At 41.4% G+C, this 17,580-nt stretch overlaps 2 protein-coding genes and 1 long non-coding RNA gene across 3 annotated transcripts in view; 2 read left to right on the forward strand and 1 right to left on the reverse strand.

The window, feature by feature from the left end:
• Nucleotides 1-486: 486 nt before the first annotated feature.
• usp3 (ubiquitin specific peptidase 3) lies at nt 487-8,140 on the forward strand. Its single transcript, XM_077595995.1, has 15 exons — nt 487-1,070; nt 1,161-1,221; nt 1,919-2,056; nt 2,169-2,252; nt 2,344-2,425; nt 3,316-3,395; nt 3,536-3,649; nt 4,212-4,325; nt 4,391-4,549; nt 5,451-5,557; nt 5,623-5,703; nt 5,774-5,892; nt 5,992-6,105; nt 6,903-6,970; nt 7,827-8,140. The coding sequence occupies exons 1-15, from the start codon at nt 977-979 to the stop codon at nt 8,122-8,124; spliced, it is 1,713 nt and encodes a 570-aa protein (XP_077452121.1). The 5' UTR covers nt 487-976; the 3' UTR covers nt 8,125-8,140.
• Nucleotides 6,692-17,580, reverse strand: part of LOC144071143 (uncharacterized) — a 36,010-nt gene continuing 25,121 nt past the window's right edge. The window contains exons 2-6 of the long non-coding RNA XR_013299562.1: nt 16,519-16,721; nt 12,532-12,697; nt 12,071-12,381; nt 9,231-9,338; nt 6,692-6,966 (exon numbers count right to left, since the gene is read on the reverse strand). This is a non-coding gene — a long non-coding RNA (uncharacterized LOC144071143). The remainder of the gene's footprint in view (nt 6,967-9,230; nt 9,339-12,070; nt 12,382-12,531; nt 12,698-16,518; nt 16,722-17,580) is intronic.
• fbxl22 (F-box and leucine-rich repeat protein 22) lies at nt 12,297-16,939 on the forward strand. Its single transcript, XM_077595997.1, has 2 exons — nt 12,297-12,668; nt 16,501-16,939. Exons 1-2 carry the CDS (start codon nt 12,331-12,333, stop codon nt 16,847-16,849), a joined length of 687 nt encoding a protein of 228 aa, XP_077452123.1. The 5' UTR covers nt 12,297-12,330; the 3' UTR covers nt 16,850-16,939.

Raw genomic sequence — 17,580 nt, forward strand, 5'->3', positions numbered from 1 at the left:
TGATTTAATCCTCAAACCAAAACAAAAAACAACTACAAATATATAAGTCAAATAGGCTGAAAAATACATTTTAACGTGAAAATATCAGATGGCATTACTTTTTAACACTTGAAATTTGCATGTTCATCAATTCTTTGTTTATTTGTGTACATGTATATGTATTATGACAACTTTAGGGTGTAGTTTCAGTCTCTTTTTAAATATTTAAGCCTCCTACGATCCGTATTTTATTTTGTAACTTGAGGTCTGTGGCACAAAACGTGGACATGGTTTAAGGAAAAAATACTTTCATATAATTTAACTCTTAGGAAAAAATACTTTCATATAATTTAACTCTTTTTGGAGCACACCGTTGGGAAAGGGGTTGGAGTATCACTTTTTTAAAAAATCCAAATAATTAACCCACATTTTACTGTCTTTAACTGTTTGGTTAATTGCGCATGCGTGTGGCGATGTGGCACTTCCGCCTTCGAATTGTATTTTTTTTTTAGATACGTACAAACAAAAACGTTTTAACTGTCCAACGGTTTAATTGAAGGCAAACACACATTAGCATGCAAAAGTTTTCACTTTTTATTTTGTTTTATTTATTTTTATCTTTGTTTCATCGTCAATCACCGGCGTTCGCGTAGCAGCCGGCGAAAGTACGTCACTTCCTCGGTTTCTTTCCATTTGTGTGGGGCGACCGCTCTCTGTTACCAAATGTGTTATTCACCCATAACTACGTTTATATTTTTCTCCCTTGCGAAATGCGTGCGTGGGAAACGTTTTGGGTAATTCGCGTCACTCGTTCCACCCGCTCGAAAACAACGTCTTGTCGGCCAAAAGGAAGAGGAAAAAGACGTGCCTTGACCGGGGGCTGCTAAAGCAAGCTAAGCTAGTTTAGAAAAATTGCCCAACTATTGTCAAGCGAGTTTCGGTGTCGCTGGCGTTGTTGTGTCCGTTTGCTACTTTATCGAGTCGGAGGTTGAAAAAGATGGAATGTCCCCATTTGAGCTCCAACGTGAGCTTTCTTGGTAGTGGCGACTCGAGGCTGCCTAACGGTGCTCCTTCGTCCTGGTGCTGCAGCGGTAAGTGACTCCTAAGCGACCGGGTTTATATTTTCAAGGTAGCACTCCCAATAACTCGGACATATAGTGAAAATATTCTATTTTGTCCAGTTTGCCGATCGAATAAAAGTCCCTGGCTCTGTCTTACCTGCTTGGTGGTCCACTGTGGAAGGTAAGTTCTTTTTAAAAGTCTCAAATATAGCCCTAAAAGTCCAAATTGTATCATGCTATTATTAAACTAGAAAGTATCATTTTGGGAGAAAATGCTTTGCTCTTCCTTGGGTCACATTCTGTAGATTTTTGGGGTCATTTGCTAGTTAGTTTTAATTTTGGGCAGTGGAAAATGAGCATTCCTAGCCAGTCCTCCCTGATAAAATGAATTGGATGTCTACTGTTGTCAATGTTAGCAGATGAGTTGATTTGGGGTCACTTCCTTGTTGGTTTTAGGGTTTTTGTGGGATTTTGGGTCACTTCCTGCACATTTTGGGTCACTTCCTGTACATTTGGGATCATTTATGTTGATTTTCGGTCATTTTTCACCCCTCTTTAATTTTGGAATTGAATGAGGATGTTTTTTTTGTCAATATCTGGTGGAAAGGTAATTTGGGCAAAAACCGTAAACAACTTAAGTGCACGTTGATTTCCAGATTTTTTTTAAGTAAGAGTAAAAAAAAAAAAAAAAATTGTTTTTGCCAATGGAAATTAACTCATTCACATGCTTTTCCTTCAGGATCTCTCCATTTTATACTTTTAGAATGTCTTATTTTAAGATTATTCAGAACCTGACCAGACTACGTATTCTATTTAATTTTTTACTGTGAGCACAGCATTTTTTCACTAATGGCCTGTGTGAATGTATCGTTCCCTAGGTATGTGAATGGCCATGCAAAAAAGCACTTTGAAGACAGCCAAGTGTCCAACAGCAGCCAAAGGAAGGCCGACAAAGCGGAGAAAGACAAATGTCAACATTCAGTTTGCATGGATTCTGGAAACTACAGTCTTTTTTGGTCAGTGTCCAAATCCCAAATCTCAATATTCTATCTAACCTAAAACTAAAAAGCCTGCTCTTTAAGTATTTTTTTTATAAAAAGAATATAGTCTCTGATGCAGATTGTATAGTTACAGATGTGATGAATTTGTCGTCAATGACACCAGACATGGGCATGTGCAAAAGGTGCGAGAACATCTCCAGAGTTTAGAAAAGTAAGTATATTGTATTTTTTATCGTAGTCTCAAAAAAAGCCACTCCGACTGTGAACTCTGCATAAATTATACTTTTTTTTCTTTCACAAAGCTCAGCCTTGATTGGTGACAGACCAAGGAAAAGAAAGTTTCAAGAGGGTCAAGATCCAGACCAAAAAATGTTGAAAGACAATGTAAGTCGCCCAATCTACACATATAATAACAATATTACAGTCGTATCTCTACTTACGAAATGAATGGGCTGCAGAACTTTTTCCGTCACTTGAATATTTCGTAAGCAGATCAGTACTTTATATGTAAATTCCGTGTTTCGTTCCAGGGTCCTCAAAAAACAGCCAACTCAATCTTTTCAAATGATCAGTCTCCAAAATATTGTCTGAAAGATGAGAAAGAGACGAAAATTATTTATTAATGTCATGAAATGAATAACAAGCATGCAAAAACTTAAAATGTAAATTTTAAAAAGAGAATATGATGAATTTTAAATTGTTTCCTTGTCATCGACTGATCACACTACAAAGTCAAGCTAGTTAAGATTCAGATGACTATTTTTATTCGTTGAGGTTTTTTTTTTAGGTGGCGTTCACATGACGCCCAAATCAGATTTTTGCGTAGGCGCCCGTGACGCCACGTGTCGCAGTAAATAAATTTGCTTTTGGCAACGTTTTTAACCCCAAGACTTCACATACCGCATCCACAACTAAATATTTTATAGTTCTAAAGTGGCCACCATTTCTTGTTCGCGTAATTTTTTTGTTTTGTTTTGGCGTATTTCACTCATTGGGGTTTAGATCAGGTTTAGAGTAAAGTGACTGGCATGAAAGTCAAAATGAGTCAATATTGGAAATGTAAAAAAAAAAAAAAAAGCTTTATTAGTTTGAACATAGTATTATTATCTTGTCTTTGTCCCAAAATTCATAGGATGCATTTTCAAGTCATTGTATTCTTATTACCATTTCTCACCACACACCCTGATTTTTGGAATTAGCTTTTGTGTGTCATGACAACTTTACGACGTAATATTTACTGGTACTTATTTTGCATGTCTCCTTGTGTTCATTAGGACGGGGCCGCTTTGGGTGCCACTGGCCTGCGTAACCTTGGAAACACTTGTTTCATGAATGCCATTCTGCAGTCGCTCAGGTGAGTCCGTTTCAACCCCAAATGCCCACTTCATAACAAAGGGACAATAAAAAACAGCTGTTCTTGCCGTGAGGGGACAAAAAAAGCCGCTGTTGCCACGAGAAGCAGATTTAATGGCGTATTTTGCTCTTCTTTTACAGCAATATCGAGCAGTTCAGCTGCTATTTCAAGGGCTTGCCAGCAGTGGCGCTACGGAGCGGCAAGACGGCCGGGAGGAGGACGTACCACACTCGCAGCCAAGGGGACACCAATGTGTACGTTTCACTTTGACTGTGATTTATTTAACAAAAGGGACGACACACATGAATGAACGTATACATCACATGTGTCAAAGTGGCGGCCCGGGGGCCAAATCTGGCCCGCCGCATCATTTTGTGTGGCCCGGGAAAGTCAATCGTGAGTGCCGACTTTCTGTTTTAGGATCAAATTAAAATAGAGTATAGATGTATATTAAATTTCCTGATTTCCCCCCTTTTTAAATCAATAATTGCAATTTTTTATCCATTTTTTTCTTTTGGTGTTTTTTAGGTTAAAAAGCATTTTGTAAAATGTAAAAATAAATATATAAAAATATTTTCGTTTTTTTACTTAAATATTGAATATAATTTTTTTTTTAAAATGTTTCCATTTGAAATGAAAAACAAATGATTATTAGATGTTTTCCCTCACTAAGAAAAAAAAGTTCAAATAAACAGTTTTATATCTATGAAAAAAACTGATATTTAGGGATTTTGATCCAGTTCTTATAACCTGCGGAACGGTTTCGACGGCCCTAGCGGTCGATGGCCTGATGACGTGTCGACTTCTGTCCGACAGGTCGCTGGTAGAAGAGCTGAGAAAGACCTTCTCTTCCCTCTGGCAGGGGAACCAGAGCGCCTTCAGTCCCGACTCATTGTTTTACGCCGTGTGGAAAATCATGCCGAGCTTCAGGTACGTCCAAATGAGCTTGACTTTGACGGCGAAGGATACATTTTTTTATCCTGGTGTATTTCCAGAGGCTATCAGCAGCAAGACGCCCATGAGTTCATGCGCTACCTGTTGGACCATCTGCACAGGGAGCTTCAGCACGGCCACAACGGGGCAGCGGAGCCCACATCGCCCGACTCGCCCGGAGGAGGGACGCGGCTCTCCGCCGCCGATGCCGACGGCCACTCGTAGGTTAACCGGCGAAAATAGTCGTGCTCTTCTTTTTACGGGAAAAATAGGGTTCTTACTGCGATATTAGCATTATTTCCCAACTTTTTTGGAGCTGCGGGTAGCACACTTTTTTGCCTTGAAGGCGCACAAACAATTGAGAATCTTCTCATTTAAAACTATTGTATTTTCTCGCGTGTACGCCGTTTTTGTCACAAAAAAAGTAAAAATAAGTCCTGTAATGTCACTTAATGACTCCGAATATTACGCAAAAAGCAACGTCGCCAAAATTTGAAGCCCGTGAATCCAAACAACTTCCAGTATGTATGTTTAATGACAAAAGAATTCAATTCAAATTCAAGTAACATAAAAACAAGAAAAATGACTTAAATCTCGTAACATGACCCCCTTTTTTACTCTAAATTTTTCAATTTCCTAACATTACGCAAAGACCAGTTTTGAGCTAACACAGTTGAAGCTAAACAATTTCCACGTCACGTTACTGGAAAATAAGCAACAAAATGACAGTTTTACGATTTCAACCTCTGATTGGGTCGGTTATTACCTAACTATTTATGTCTAAAATGTCTTTTACTGTGTCTGTATTCTCACCCTCTTGCTACTGTGACAACGAAATTTCCAGAATACGCGATGACTAATGTTATCCAATCCAATCGTCCAATTTTGATTTTAACCACGTAATCGTTCCATATTAATCTGGTCATAAGAATTTTCGATGTGAACAACGGATGGCTCGTGGCCATTTCCCACCGCGCACCTGACCATCGCTCACGGTTGGGAAACGGCGGACTGGACCAATCGTCGATTTCCGGGTTGACCATATAATTTAATCTCCTTTTGCACCATGCGTAATTACACCCGCAGTCGCTTTGTAATCCAGTCTGGTCGGTCTCGCCGCAGGAACGGCACTCCCAGCGTGGTCACGTCTATTTTTGGCGGGATCCTTCGCAACGAAGTCAACTGCCTGATCTGCGGCACGGAATCTCGGAAGCTCGACCCTTTTCTCGGTAAGTCTTTCCGGAAAAAACGTCCGTCATCCTCCGCCGCTAACGATCGCCTTCCCTTCCGTCAGATCTGTCGCTGGACATTCCCAGTCGGTTCAGACAAAAGAGGAGCAAGGACCAAGAGCCGGGTCCCACGTGCACCTTGCGTGGTGAGTTCAAGGACTCGCCGGGGCATTCTTTGGGGAAATTAAAAGCTCAATGATCCTTTTTTTTTTTAAGAATGCTTACGAAGCTTCACCGACCTGGAAGAGCTGGACGAAACGGAGCTGTACTATTGCCACAAGTGCAAAAAACGGCAGAAATCCACCAAGAAGTTTTGGGTCCAGAAACTTCCAAAGGTAAAAGAAAAGTTAACGTTCTTATCGCGAAAAAGCCGCAATATAAAAAAGCATAGCTGTCAACCTGGGCTAATTGCTCCCCTCATTTCGCAAACGTAGGTTTTGTGCCTTCACTTGAAAAGGTTCCACTGGACGGCCTTTTTGAGAAATAAAGTGGACACCTACGTCGAATTTCCACTCAAAGACTTGGACATGAAGGGCTTTCTACTTGAGGTGAGCGCCTAAACCATTTTCCGTTTTTTTTCATATTTTTTATTAATAGTAGTCAGCGTTCAGAAAAAAAGGCTATAAATCGGGGGTGGCTCGGGAGCCACATTGTTTTGGTCATTTTGTGACATTAAAACAAATTACAAGGGACAATAACATGAACTAATGAAATTCAGGAATGTGAGTGGCACCTAAGAATATGTCTTTAAGATGGTTTTAACTTCGGCCAATCGCTCCCCTTATTAATAATTGCAATTCCCCTTATTAAGCGATAAAAAAAATGTACAAAAAGTCCCGTACAAGTTGTTAAACAGCGTACACAATTTGAAATGATCAAAAAAACGTATAAAATACGGGGAAAACATAAGCTGACAGGTATGTGGTTTAGTTACTATGACTGCATTAAGGTTAAAATTTCTTTCAGAACGCTTGTATGAGCGGGTAACAGGCTGTAGAGGGCGCCACTTTTCAATATTTGTCATCGTAATACAGGGCTGGCAAACAAGCCAAAAATGTTAAACTGTCGGAGTCAAAGAGCCACGCCTTATGTCAGAAGCAGCATAAAAAAATACAATATGGCAAGTTATTTTTAAAAATATAATTTATTGTTTGTTTTTAATGGGCACTGATGAATTGGAGTGTGTTTGAATAGAGAATAAAAATAAGAAATACGAAAAAATTACACAGTAAGAAAGCTGGAAATTGTGCTACTGGAGAAATATTCAAAAATCATACAGTTTGTTGGCATAAAAACAGGAAAGGGAAGAAAAAAAAACTCACATGCGTTGCTTTTGTGTTTTCAGCCGGACAGTTTGTTAGCGGGGAGCTATTCGTATGACCTGGCCGCCATTGTGGTGCATCATGGATCTGGGTGAGTACAAGAACAAGAAATACATCAATGCATTTCTTCTTCAATAAGTCACAAATGACCAATCTTCACATTAAATACAACTAGAACTTAAAAAAAAAAAACTAATTTCCCTCTTCAACAACATGTGTTAGATCAAGGGGGTCAGACTCCGGTAAAAGAACTGGATTAAAAGCCCTGAATATTCAGTTCTTTATAGATCTAAAACAATGTTTATTTTAGCTTTTTTATATATATATATATATATTTTTAGATTTTACAAAAGGATTTTTGAACTAAAAACACAGAAAAAATGGATTAAAAAATGACAATTATTGATGTAAAAGGGGGAAAATCAGGAAACTTAATATACATCTATACTCTTCATTTGAATTTGATCCTAAAACAGAAAGTCGGCACTCATGATTGACTTTCCCGGGCCACACAAAATGATGCGGCGGGCCAGATTTGGCCCCCGGGCCGCCACTTTGACACATGTGCGTTAGATTATGATTTCAATGTAAAAGACCAGACGGCCTGGCGGGGGAGCGGTTAGCGTGTTGGACTCAGGGTTCTGGGGTCGATCCCAGGTGGGTCCTCACTGTGTGGAGTCTGCATGTTCCCCCCGAGCTCGAGTGGGTTTTCTCCAGGTACTCCAGTTTCACCCACATGGTCAAAACATGCAGACTAGGCTAATATTATGCTAAATTGCCCCTAGCTACAATTTATTGGTTGTTACTTGTGCCCTGCGATTGGCTGGCCACCAATTCAGGGTGTCCAAAGTTAGCCGGGATAGTCTCCGGCACCCCCTGTGACCCTTGTGAGGATCTTTGGCTCGACTTGTCCTGAAGTCTAAAGTCATGTGTGTCCATGTCCACAGGGTGGGCTCGGGACACTACACGGCGTACGGCAGCCACGAGGGGCGCTGGTACCATTTCAACGACAGCACGGTGACGCTCGCCAGCGAGGAAACGCTGAGGAAGGCCAAGGCGTACATCCTCTTCTACGCAGAGAGAAGCCAACAGGTGGCGCCGGCGGCGTCGGACGAGCGTTCCGAACAGGTGGACACGTTTTCCAAACGGCGCTCCAGCGGCAATCCTTTGTCGCCAAACACGGATTCGCCGGAGGTCGATAGGGCGAGGATTACCGAAGGGTCCGCATGCGGGGGTGCCGATTAAACTCTGACATGGTGAATTCCCTTCTTGTGCTTCAGCTCGGTCGCACCGGTTTAGAATTTGTATTCAGTCATCGCACGGTGATCGCTAGTCAACCAGGATGTCGCTTTTGCATCCATACAGTGGATTTTTAATCCAAACTAGTGTGTTTGACTGAGTATTTTAGCCTTGGAAAAGGGCATTTGGTCCAAACTTGAAATCAGACACTACCATCGTGGCTTGGGGTCTCCATATTCTGATGGAGGTTCTTCTTCCACCTGCTCAGAACCTCAAAAATTCCCAGTTACGTGCTTGCTGGTTTTACCGTCTTTAGCGTACTGGAGAGTCATCGGTGAACCGCGAGAGGCAGCATGGAAAAATTCCTGTACTCTATCTAGTCTATTTTGTAATTCCAATTCTTTTCATGACTGACAAAAGTGCTCAGGGCGAGCAAAATATATTTTGTTTTTACTCAGAACGGTTTACGACATTGTCAAACCCAAGGAAAAATATACTGAGTGTTTTTTTGGGTCATTGGTTGAGAGGAAAACCGTTTGTAAACAACATTTCTAATCATGCTGCATAAGTAATGACCCCACTTTAAAGAATAACTGACAATATGAGCGTTCATTATTCTTATTTTTCAATTATTCATTCAAATAAAACTACGTTTTGATTTTGATTTATTTAATAAAGGGACAATACATATTCATGTTTTTCCAGATGTCTTTCATGTTCCCTTTCGTAGTACTAATTATTTTTATCAAAGAAAATGGACTAGCAAATGGAATTTCTTTTCTAACTATTTCTTAGACAAGTAAATGTCTGTGATTAGCCGTTTTTGTTTTAAGTCACCGTGTTATGTCGCAAATACGGCATATTTGTCGCTCTAAAAAGGATGACTGAATCAAGGTTACGGCTTATATGCGCACAAATTAGACTTGACATGCACAAAACTGCAAGGTGACAAAGACCAAACGCCATAACGCAAAACAATGGCCAATACAGACATCTTTTTCAAGATAGAGAAAAGATAAAAAGATAAAATGCTAAATTAATTTTGATGTCTGAATGAAATTCAAGAAAAAAATAAACCGCTTTTTGCATAAAAGGTGAAAAAAACATCTTACCTTTGGATGAAAAGCTAGCCTGCTACGGACACACTTCCTGGTTGTACCGCTCACTTGACTTGTCTACGTGCAGACAACATCCTTTTGGAATTTGGATTCATACAGCACCTGCGATAAAAATTGTGAATCAGGGGGTGTCTTACTTATACAAGAGAAATGGTAAAATTCAACAATTTTAAGGGTACGGCTTATACTCCAATGCGTCTAATATGCGAGAAAATACGGTATACCGTATTTTCTCGATTATAACACGCAGATTTTTGCTATATAATTAATTCCAATAGATGGGGTGCGTGTTATAATCAATAACTAAAATAAATTACAAATTTTCGATCGAAAAATTTTCGGTTTTACGTCATCTCGTAAAGCCGATCGAAAATCGGAAAGCCGAGACCACCACTGCCGCCCTGACAATAGATATTTGAATGAAAACATGGTATTGTCAATTGAAATGTAGTCAATGTTCAAGGAAGTCTAAAAGGTATTGCAACATAACATGTCTACATGATATGTTTGTCCACTCTGTGTATCATCTATTGTCCTAAAATTCAAACGCATAACTCCACCAACTGCACGACACTCGACACGCTCGTACCTGAAGATTTCTCTATCCGGTTTTGAACAAAACAATCGTGAAACAAAGAAAAAAAGGTAAGATTTCTGATTTTCGTCAGCGGGAAATTTTAGGTGCGCACTATATTCGAGTACTGCGTTTTTCCAGATTTTTTTGGCCCAAAATTACCTGCGTGTTATTTTCGAGTGCGCGTTAAATTCGAGAAAATACGGTATATTTGAAGAACAGGGCAAAACGGCAGCTTGTGCAAATGACCTATCTATCCGCCATTGATACACAAAACCTGATCCGCTTTCACTCATTATACTTTCTAATGAAGGAGCTTCATTTTTGTTTTGTTTTGTTTTGAGCTCTTTTCAAACGGGAAGCGGCCTTTTTATTATTCAAGAGCAACGGGGAAGGCGCCAGTGACCCTTTGTCGTTTGTCCCACTCACGCATCTCACGTACACAAAATGATTCAGTGTTTTTTTTGTTGCTTAAAACAAGAGTACGCCGCCGCCTGCACGTGGCTCACGACTCACTCCCATTAAACGTGTTTTTTTCTCCCCTTTCTCTGACGCAGTGACGCTTTACACTCAACTGTCATGAGCTCACCCCGAACTATAATTTTTTTCTTCTCCCCCCGCTGGGAAAAGGACATGGTGGCACCGTGAGTCACCTTACACAATGTTTTCCCGGCATTGCTATTTCACAACGTCCCGTTTTCTTTTTTTTTTTTCCTTCCTTCCTTTTTTTTGATAATGTCGAATGGGAAATGATTGGCAGTGTGGACTTGGGTAACGGCCGCATGGTTGCAATAAACACGGACTGCTTTCACGGTTTTACCTTGAAATAAATGCTGAGTAACAGCAAGCGGCGTTCATTCACGTGGAGTTGTTTGTCGTTTTTTCTCTCCTTTTTTGGCAAGGCTAATGGTACAAAAACAAGGAAGTTGGGGGAAAGTAAAATGGGTCAGGTTGTACTGTCCTTTCCCATTTCCAGGAGTGCACTTGAACACACGGACGGTCACATTTGCATATTTTGCTCCGGTTTCACCGGAATGGTCTTTGTTTTGTCGTTCTCTCATTCACATGTTCTTTTCACTTGTTTTCGTGCGGGTTTGGCTTCAAGGAAACGACTGGCTTTGTCCGACAATTAATTGTGCTAACGTTATTTAACAAATGACTTCATTAGCTTCATATTTTCCACTCTTTCGCCGTCCATACCACTAAAACACGATCAATTCTAATTCGAGATGATTTTAACGAGTTCATTTGGGCATATTAGAAGCTTGGGAAAATGTATCTTGCCTCCAACGCACACTTTATACTTTATTTTCCCTGAAATGAACAGCGCACTTCATAATCCAGCGTCCTGCCGCATAAATTCTGGTTATGCTTAATGAAGTCGAACCTATTTCCTGCCAGCCCTTCTAGTCTAGTAAACGTATTGGACATCACAATAATATCCAAATAAATCGGCCCTTGCCATTCCTCTTAGCCTAAATGTATTGGACAGACGAATACAAATACGTTCTATCTACAACGAATGCTTTTAGCTAGCATTAGCTGCTAGCTCTCGTAGTCTAGTAAATGTATTTGACGTCCCTCGCATTGATTGGTAGCGAAAGAAAGGATACATATACTATCCAAACGAATGCTACCTAGCATTCACTGCCAACCCTCTTTGTCTAAATGTATTGGACGTCCCTTGCCTTCACTGCTAGCTAAAGAATGAAAACGTTCTATCCAAAGCAATGCTTTTAGCTAGCATTAGCTGCTAGCTCTCCTCGTCTAGTTAATGAATTGGATGTCCCTTGCCTTTAATGCTAGCCAGCCAAAAAACTAACGTTATATTGTGGTAGTTGTCTTATATTCCTTTTGTTTTATGGTTATCTACATTTTGACTGATTGGTTTATTAGATAAGATTAGATTAGATAGCTTTATTCATCCCATATTTGGGAAATTTCATTGTCACAGTAGCAAGAGGGTGAGAATAGACACAGGAAAAGACATTTCAGACATAAATAAATAGGTCACAAATAAGTTAATAAATAAATAAATAGAATCAAAATAAAAATAAACTATAAATAACAGAAAATTGTGTTTTTTAGGTCATTTTGTTAGCTGACAACACGCCGAAACATGTCATGTGACAAAACAACCTAAAAAAACACCATTGTCTGTTAAAAACCAATCAGTCAAGACACAAACTATAATGTGGAACCGAGTAGAATATGATTTGAAAGTGTGTGTGTGTACTAACAAGTGTGTGTGTGTACTAACTTGTCACTCTTGGTGAGTAGTGTCAACACGTGGCGGGTCCCGGGGGGCTGCCAAGCAAGCAAGCAGGCCAGCGAGCGCCTGTCGAGAATGGACGACAGATGGAAAGGGAGCGCCTGGCTCCGTCCGACTGGTCGCCGTCCCAAAATAGCCTCCCTCCGTTACCTTATATGTGCAAGGCCTCCAGCCCCGTAGTCGTATCGCGTATCTAGGCCGCACAACGCGAGCGGCGAGCCCTCCCGGACGGACGGGAACGCCACGCCATGGAGCTCCTCGGGCTCAACCACCAGTGTCTCCTGCACCTTTTCTCCTTCCTGGATAAGGACAGCCGCAAGAGTTTATCTCTGACCTGCGTGGCGCTCCGGGAGGTCTACCTGGACCCCCGTTTGTGGCGTCTGCTCCGTTTCAGTTCGCTGTCGCAGCTGAGGAGGGACAATTTTGTGCTGGGGCCTTCGCTACGTCACCTGTCCATCTGCTGGTACTCCGGCAGGGTGCTGCAGGTGTGCAACGTGGAGGACTGGTCCAAGAGCTCCTTTCAGAGGGACATCTGCGGCAGGCACCACACGCTGGTCGCCGACTTCCTGGCTCGCGTCCGTCGCACGTGAGTGAGCGGCCGCCGTCGTCGTCCGTCTGGGGGGGAAACAGACGATTGTCAGCAACTTTTTGTCGCTAACTTAAAAGGCCGCGGGTGAGACGCTGGCGGACTCATCCTTCGATTGGTCGCCATACAGCAAGGGTGTCAGAATCGGGTTGCTTCGCAGGCCGCATTAACGTTAACTCGGTTTCATGTGGGCCGAAACATTTTAGATATAATATTGAGATACGTATATATACACATTTATATATACACACACACACATATACACACATGTATATGTATGTATGTGTATATGTATGTATATATATATGTGTATATATGTGTATATATGTGTATATATATGTATATATGTGTATATATGTATATATATATGTATATATATATATATGTATATACATACATACACATATATACATATACATATATATGTATATATATACACATACATATATATATACACATATACACATATATACATACATACATATATACATGCATACATATATACATACATACATATATAAATACATATATAAATACACACACACACATATATACACATACATATATACAGACATATATACACATACATACACACATACACACACATACACATATTTCAAATCAGATTACAAGAAATAGGTCAACTTTTTTATAGATATAAAACTATGTTTATTTGAGCTTTTTTTTTCTTAATAGGGGAAAACGTCTTAATTATTTGTTTTTCATTTTACATCACAAAAACATACATGCTACGCTAATTAAATATCCGTTTTATTTTGTTTATCTCCTCGTGCCTTGCGATTGGCTGCCCACCAATTCAGGGTGTCCATCGTCAACTGGGATGGGCTTGAGCACCCCTCTTGCGAGGATAAATGAATGAAAAATACTATGAGTCGGCCATCGTGCTAACTTAAAAAAAAGACTTTTTTTGTTTTTTTAAAGGCGAGAACGTCACGTGGAATCGTTTACTTGGCTTTTGTCGGCAAGGGACAAAATAATTAGCATCGGCGTGTGCGCGGGGATTAAAAAAGCAACTTGTGATTGCAATTGGCTGAAAATGACAGCGTGGAGACGTGTCATTTCCTTTCCATGACTAACGGAGGAACGCTCGCCTTTCATCGCTTTTGGAATCGAAAGAAAGAAAGAAAGAACGAAAGAACAACCCGTCACACTTGGCTCGGGAATAACTAACTATTTGTGCACGAGACAAGTGACGCAGCTGCGGGGCGAGCGCAGGGGAGGGACGGCGTCGCGAGGGGGGGGGGGGGGGGACTCTGCCTGACATCAATGACCAATCGCAAAGCACGAGGAGATAAAAAAAATAAAATGCATGTTCAATTAGCATAGCATGTGTTTTTGTAATGTAAAAAAAAACACGCAAGTCCAGGCTGGCCACTCATTCAAGGTGGTGGCCGTAATGAGCTGGGATAGGCTCCAGCACCCCCGTGACCCTTGTGAGGATAAAGCATTTTGGAAAATGAATGAAAGGTCATTTCCCGTGGGCTGAAATTCGAGTGGGCAAACGGCCTACGTCCTCGTTTTGACTCCTCGGAGCCTCGATGTGATAAACCCGCCCCCAAAATGGCGAGGAATGCCTGTGCGGCTGATAAAGGGGGGATTGAGTCCCAGAGGGGGGGGCCTTCAGTGCGATAGGACCTCCGCCCCGCCCCTTCCGGGCTCGCAGGTGGAGCCTTCAATCGACTCTTTGTCGCCGTCGGGGGAAGGGACATTTGCAAGTCGTCCTGGCTTGCCCTTTTCCCTCAAAGTCGCGGTGGGTGGGTTGGTGTTTCGTCATCCCGGGCCGTCCGTCTCGCGCCTTCTGCTGGAAAAAGCCGTAAAACGCGTCTGCGGCTCTCCACGGCGACTATTTTTTCCATTTCCGCGGTGACGGCTCGCCATAAATGATCGTGTTTCATTATTTTTTTGAAGATGGGATAACAACATGTCCTAAACTACAGCTGTGGACATGTTCAGTCACAAATCAGTACAGACGCTCCCCTACTTACGAACATTTGAGTTACGAACAACGGTACATACGAACATGTCTGCAAATTGCGTTTATGTCGAAAAATGTTTGTAAGTTCGATTTTGTATTTTTTTCCGAGTAGTGCTATGCGTCTATAAAAACGGTGCGTCCTTTGTGTGTTTAAAATACAGAAATAGCACTCGTTACTGACACTGCGGCTAAAAATACGATGCGCCATATAGTGGTGAAAATACGGTACGTTAAAGTAGCAATCAGAAAATAGAGAACACGTGGCGAAATAGTCATCTGTTAAACATAACACTTTTTTACATAACCATAGCAACCAAAAAAGAAAACCTGAAAGAAAAAAAAAACAAGTTGCAAAATGACAAAAATGCGCCTTATAGTCCAGAAAATACGGTCCAAGTTTTAAAATGTTTCAAATAACTCATCAAATATTTTTTAACAAAACTGTAAAATAAAATATTTTTTAACAAAACTTTGAAAAATAAAATATTTTTTAACAAAACTTTGAAAACTAAAATATTTTTTAACAAAACTTTGAAAACTAAAATATCTTTTAACAAAACAAACCACAACTTTGAAAAATAAAAGCCGCCCCTTCTCTTAGTTGTGAACGAGTGAATATATTCCATGCTTGTTTGAACAACCAATCAATGCCTCCAGGCGTTCATTTCAAATCTCCAGCCTAAAAAAGGTGCGGTTCCTTTTGGAACGCGGCCCAAATTCCCCCAGCGTCTTTCTTGTACCCGCGTTCCTTTAATCTCCGGAAGGACTAGAAAAAGAAATAAGCGTGCTCGTAAAATTTCAAAAGGGCGTTGCCACCACGAGCGAGGCCGTTACATAACTTTAAGACTGGCACGCACGGCCACAACGCATGGCGCTAAACGTTAGCGGCGGCGGCGGGCTGGCACGTGGACGCGCAGGCGGAGGTTACTGGGACAGGACGCTCCGCTGGAATATGTTTGGCTCCCGTGTGGCCCGCCGCGAACATTATGTAAGTCTTTACGTAAGCTGCATTACGGAACGTCAACGAGCGCCGCACGCGCGTCCACCATGCTTTTTAAATAAAATTCCTTGGACTAAAAATGATGCATCAAACATCCGCTTATTGTTTTGCGTCTCGCGAAAAAGTCTTTTTTGCGGCGTCCTTGGGAGGACACACTGTGAAGGCCAGGCTTATTATTATTATTATTTTATTTTTTGGCTAGTGTGTGGGTGGGTTGGTGTGGGTGTGTGTGTGTGTGTTGGATAGTGTGTGTGTGTGTGTGTGTGTGTGTGTGTGGGTGGGTGTGGGTGTGAGGGTGTGGGTGGTTGGGGTTGGTTTTGTGTGTGTGTGTGTGGGGGGGTGGGTTGGTGTGGGTGGGTGTGGGTGTGTGTGGGGGTGGGGGTGTGTGTGTGTGGGTGGGTTGGTGTGGGTGGGTGGGGGGGTTGTGGGTGGGTGGGGTTGGTGTGGGTGGGTGTGGGTGGGTGTGGGTGTGAGGGTGTGGGTGGGTGTGTGTGTGAGGGTGTGGGTGTGTGTGTGTGTGTGTGTGTGTGTGTGTGTGGGGTGGGTGTGGGTTGGTGTGGTGGGTGTGTGTGTGTGTGTGGGTGGGTGTAAAAAAATAAAAATATTATATCTAAAATGGTCGGGTCCACGTGAAATGGAGTTGACGTTAATGCGGCCCGCGAACCAACCCGACCGAGTTTGACACCCTTGGCCTACGTCGTGACAAAAAATCCTCAACGATCAGGTTAATTTGATCCAAAATGGCGACGACGGCTGGAATTGGATGGTCCGACCACGAGAGGGGAACGCTCCGCCCTAACGCTTCTTTCCGTTTTGTGACGGTGTGTGCTTGGCAGGTGCCCCAACCTACTCACCTTGAAGCTGTCCGGCTGCGGACACCTGACGGACCAAGACGTGCTCCTCCTGTTGGACCAGTGCGGGCGCTTGCGTCAGCTCCACCTGGAGAACTGCGTCCGCGTCACCGACCGCGTCCTGGACGGGGCGGCGGCCGGCGGGGCCAGCCTGGAGGAGCTCCGAGTGGACTTTTGCAGGAACGTCACGGCCGAGGGGCTTCGTTCTGCCAGAGAGAAGAGACCCCGTTTAAAGATCGGCGCGGTGAGGAGCGCCACCATGATACCGGACAGGAAACCCGAGGACCGGGCGCCGCTGGCCAGGACCTTGCGTAAACTTCTCAACGTCTCCTGAGACCAAAACCAGTGGTTTTATTCATTTACATTGGGATTTTTTTAAACATTTTTTTAAACATTTGAGTGGTTTCTAATGTGTTATTTATCTGCAGCGTGAATTTTTAAAATATTTTTTTTAATTTTAATACACTTTGTATTCCCTTTTTTTGGTTTTTTACCTTTTCTTTCTTATACTAATTTTGCGCAATTTTACCAACCATGTGAATTTTTAAAATATTTTTTTGATTTTTAATACACTATGTATTCCCTTTTTTTGTTTTTTCTACCTTTACTTTCTTTCTTTTTTAATTTTTTTTTTTTTTAAATTTTAATACACTTTGTATTCCCTTTTTTTGTTTTTTTACCTTTTCTTTCTTATACTAATTTTGCGCTATTTTACCAAGCATGTGATTTTTTAAAATATTTTTTTGATTTTTAATACACTTTGTATTCCTTTTTTGTTTTTTCTACTTTTACTTTCTTTTTTTTTTAAATATTTGTTTTATTTTTAATACACTTTGTATTCCCTTTTTTTGGTTTTTCTACCTTTTCTTTCTTATACTAATTTTGCGCTATTTTACCAAGCACTAGCATTGATAGGTAAAAAGACCAAACACTTTTTTTTCATATAATGACTGACTCACTGCCATTAATTAAAGGCTAATCCGTCCTTGACATTAAGAAGAATATTCCTACTCTTCCGTCTTTTATATTAGAATAGATTAAACTCTTCAAGCTGAATCCAAAAAT

This window comes from Stigmatopora argus, chromosome 3, assembly GCF_051989625.1.
Source record: "Stigmatopora argus isolate UIUO_Sarg chromosome 3, RoL_Sarg_1.0, whole genome shotgun sequence".
Lineage (NCBI taxonomy): Eukaryota > Metazoa > Chordata > Actinopteri > Syngnathiformes > Syngnathidae > Stigmatopora > Stigmatopora argus.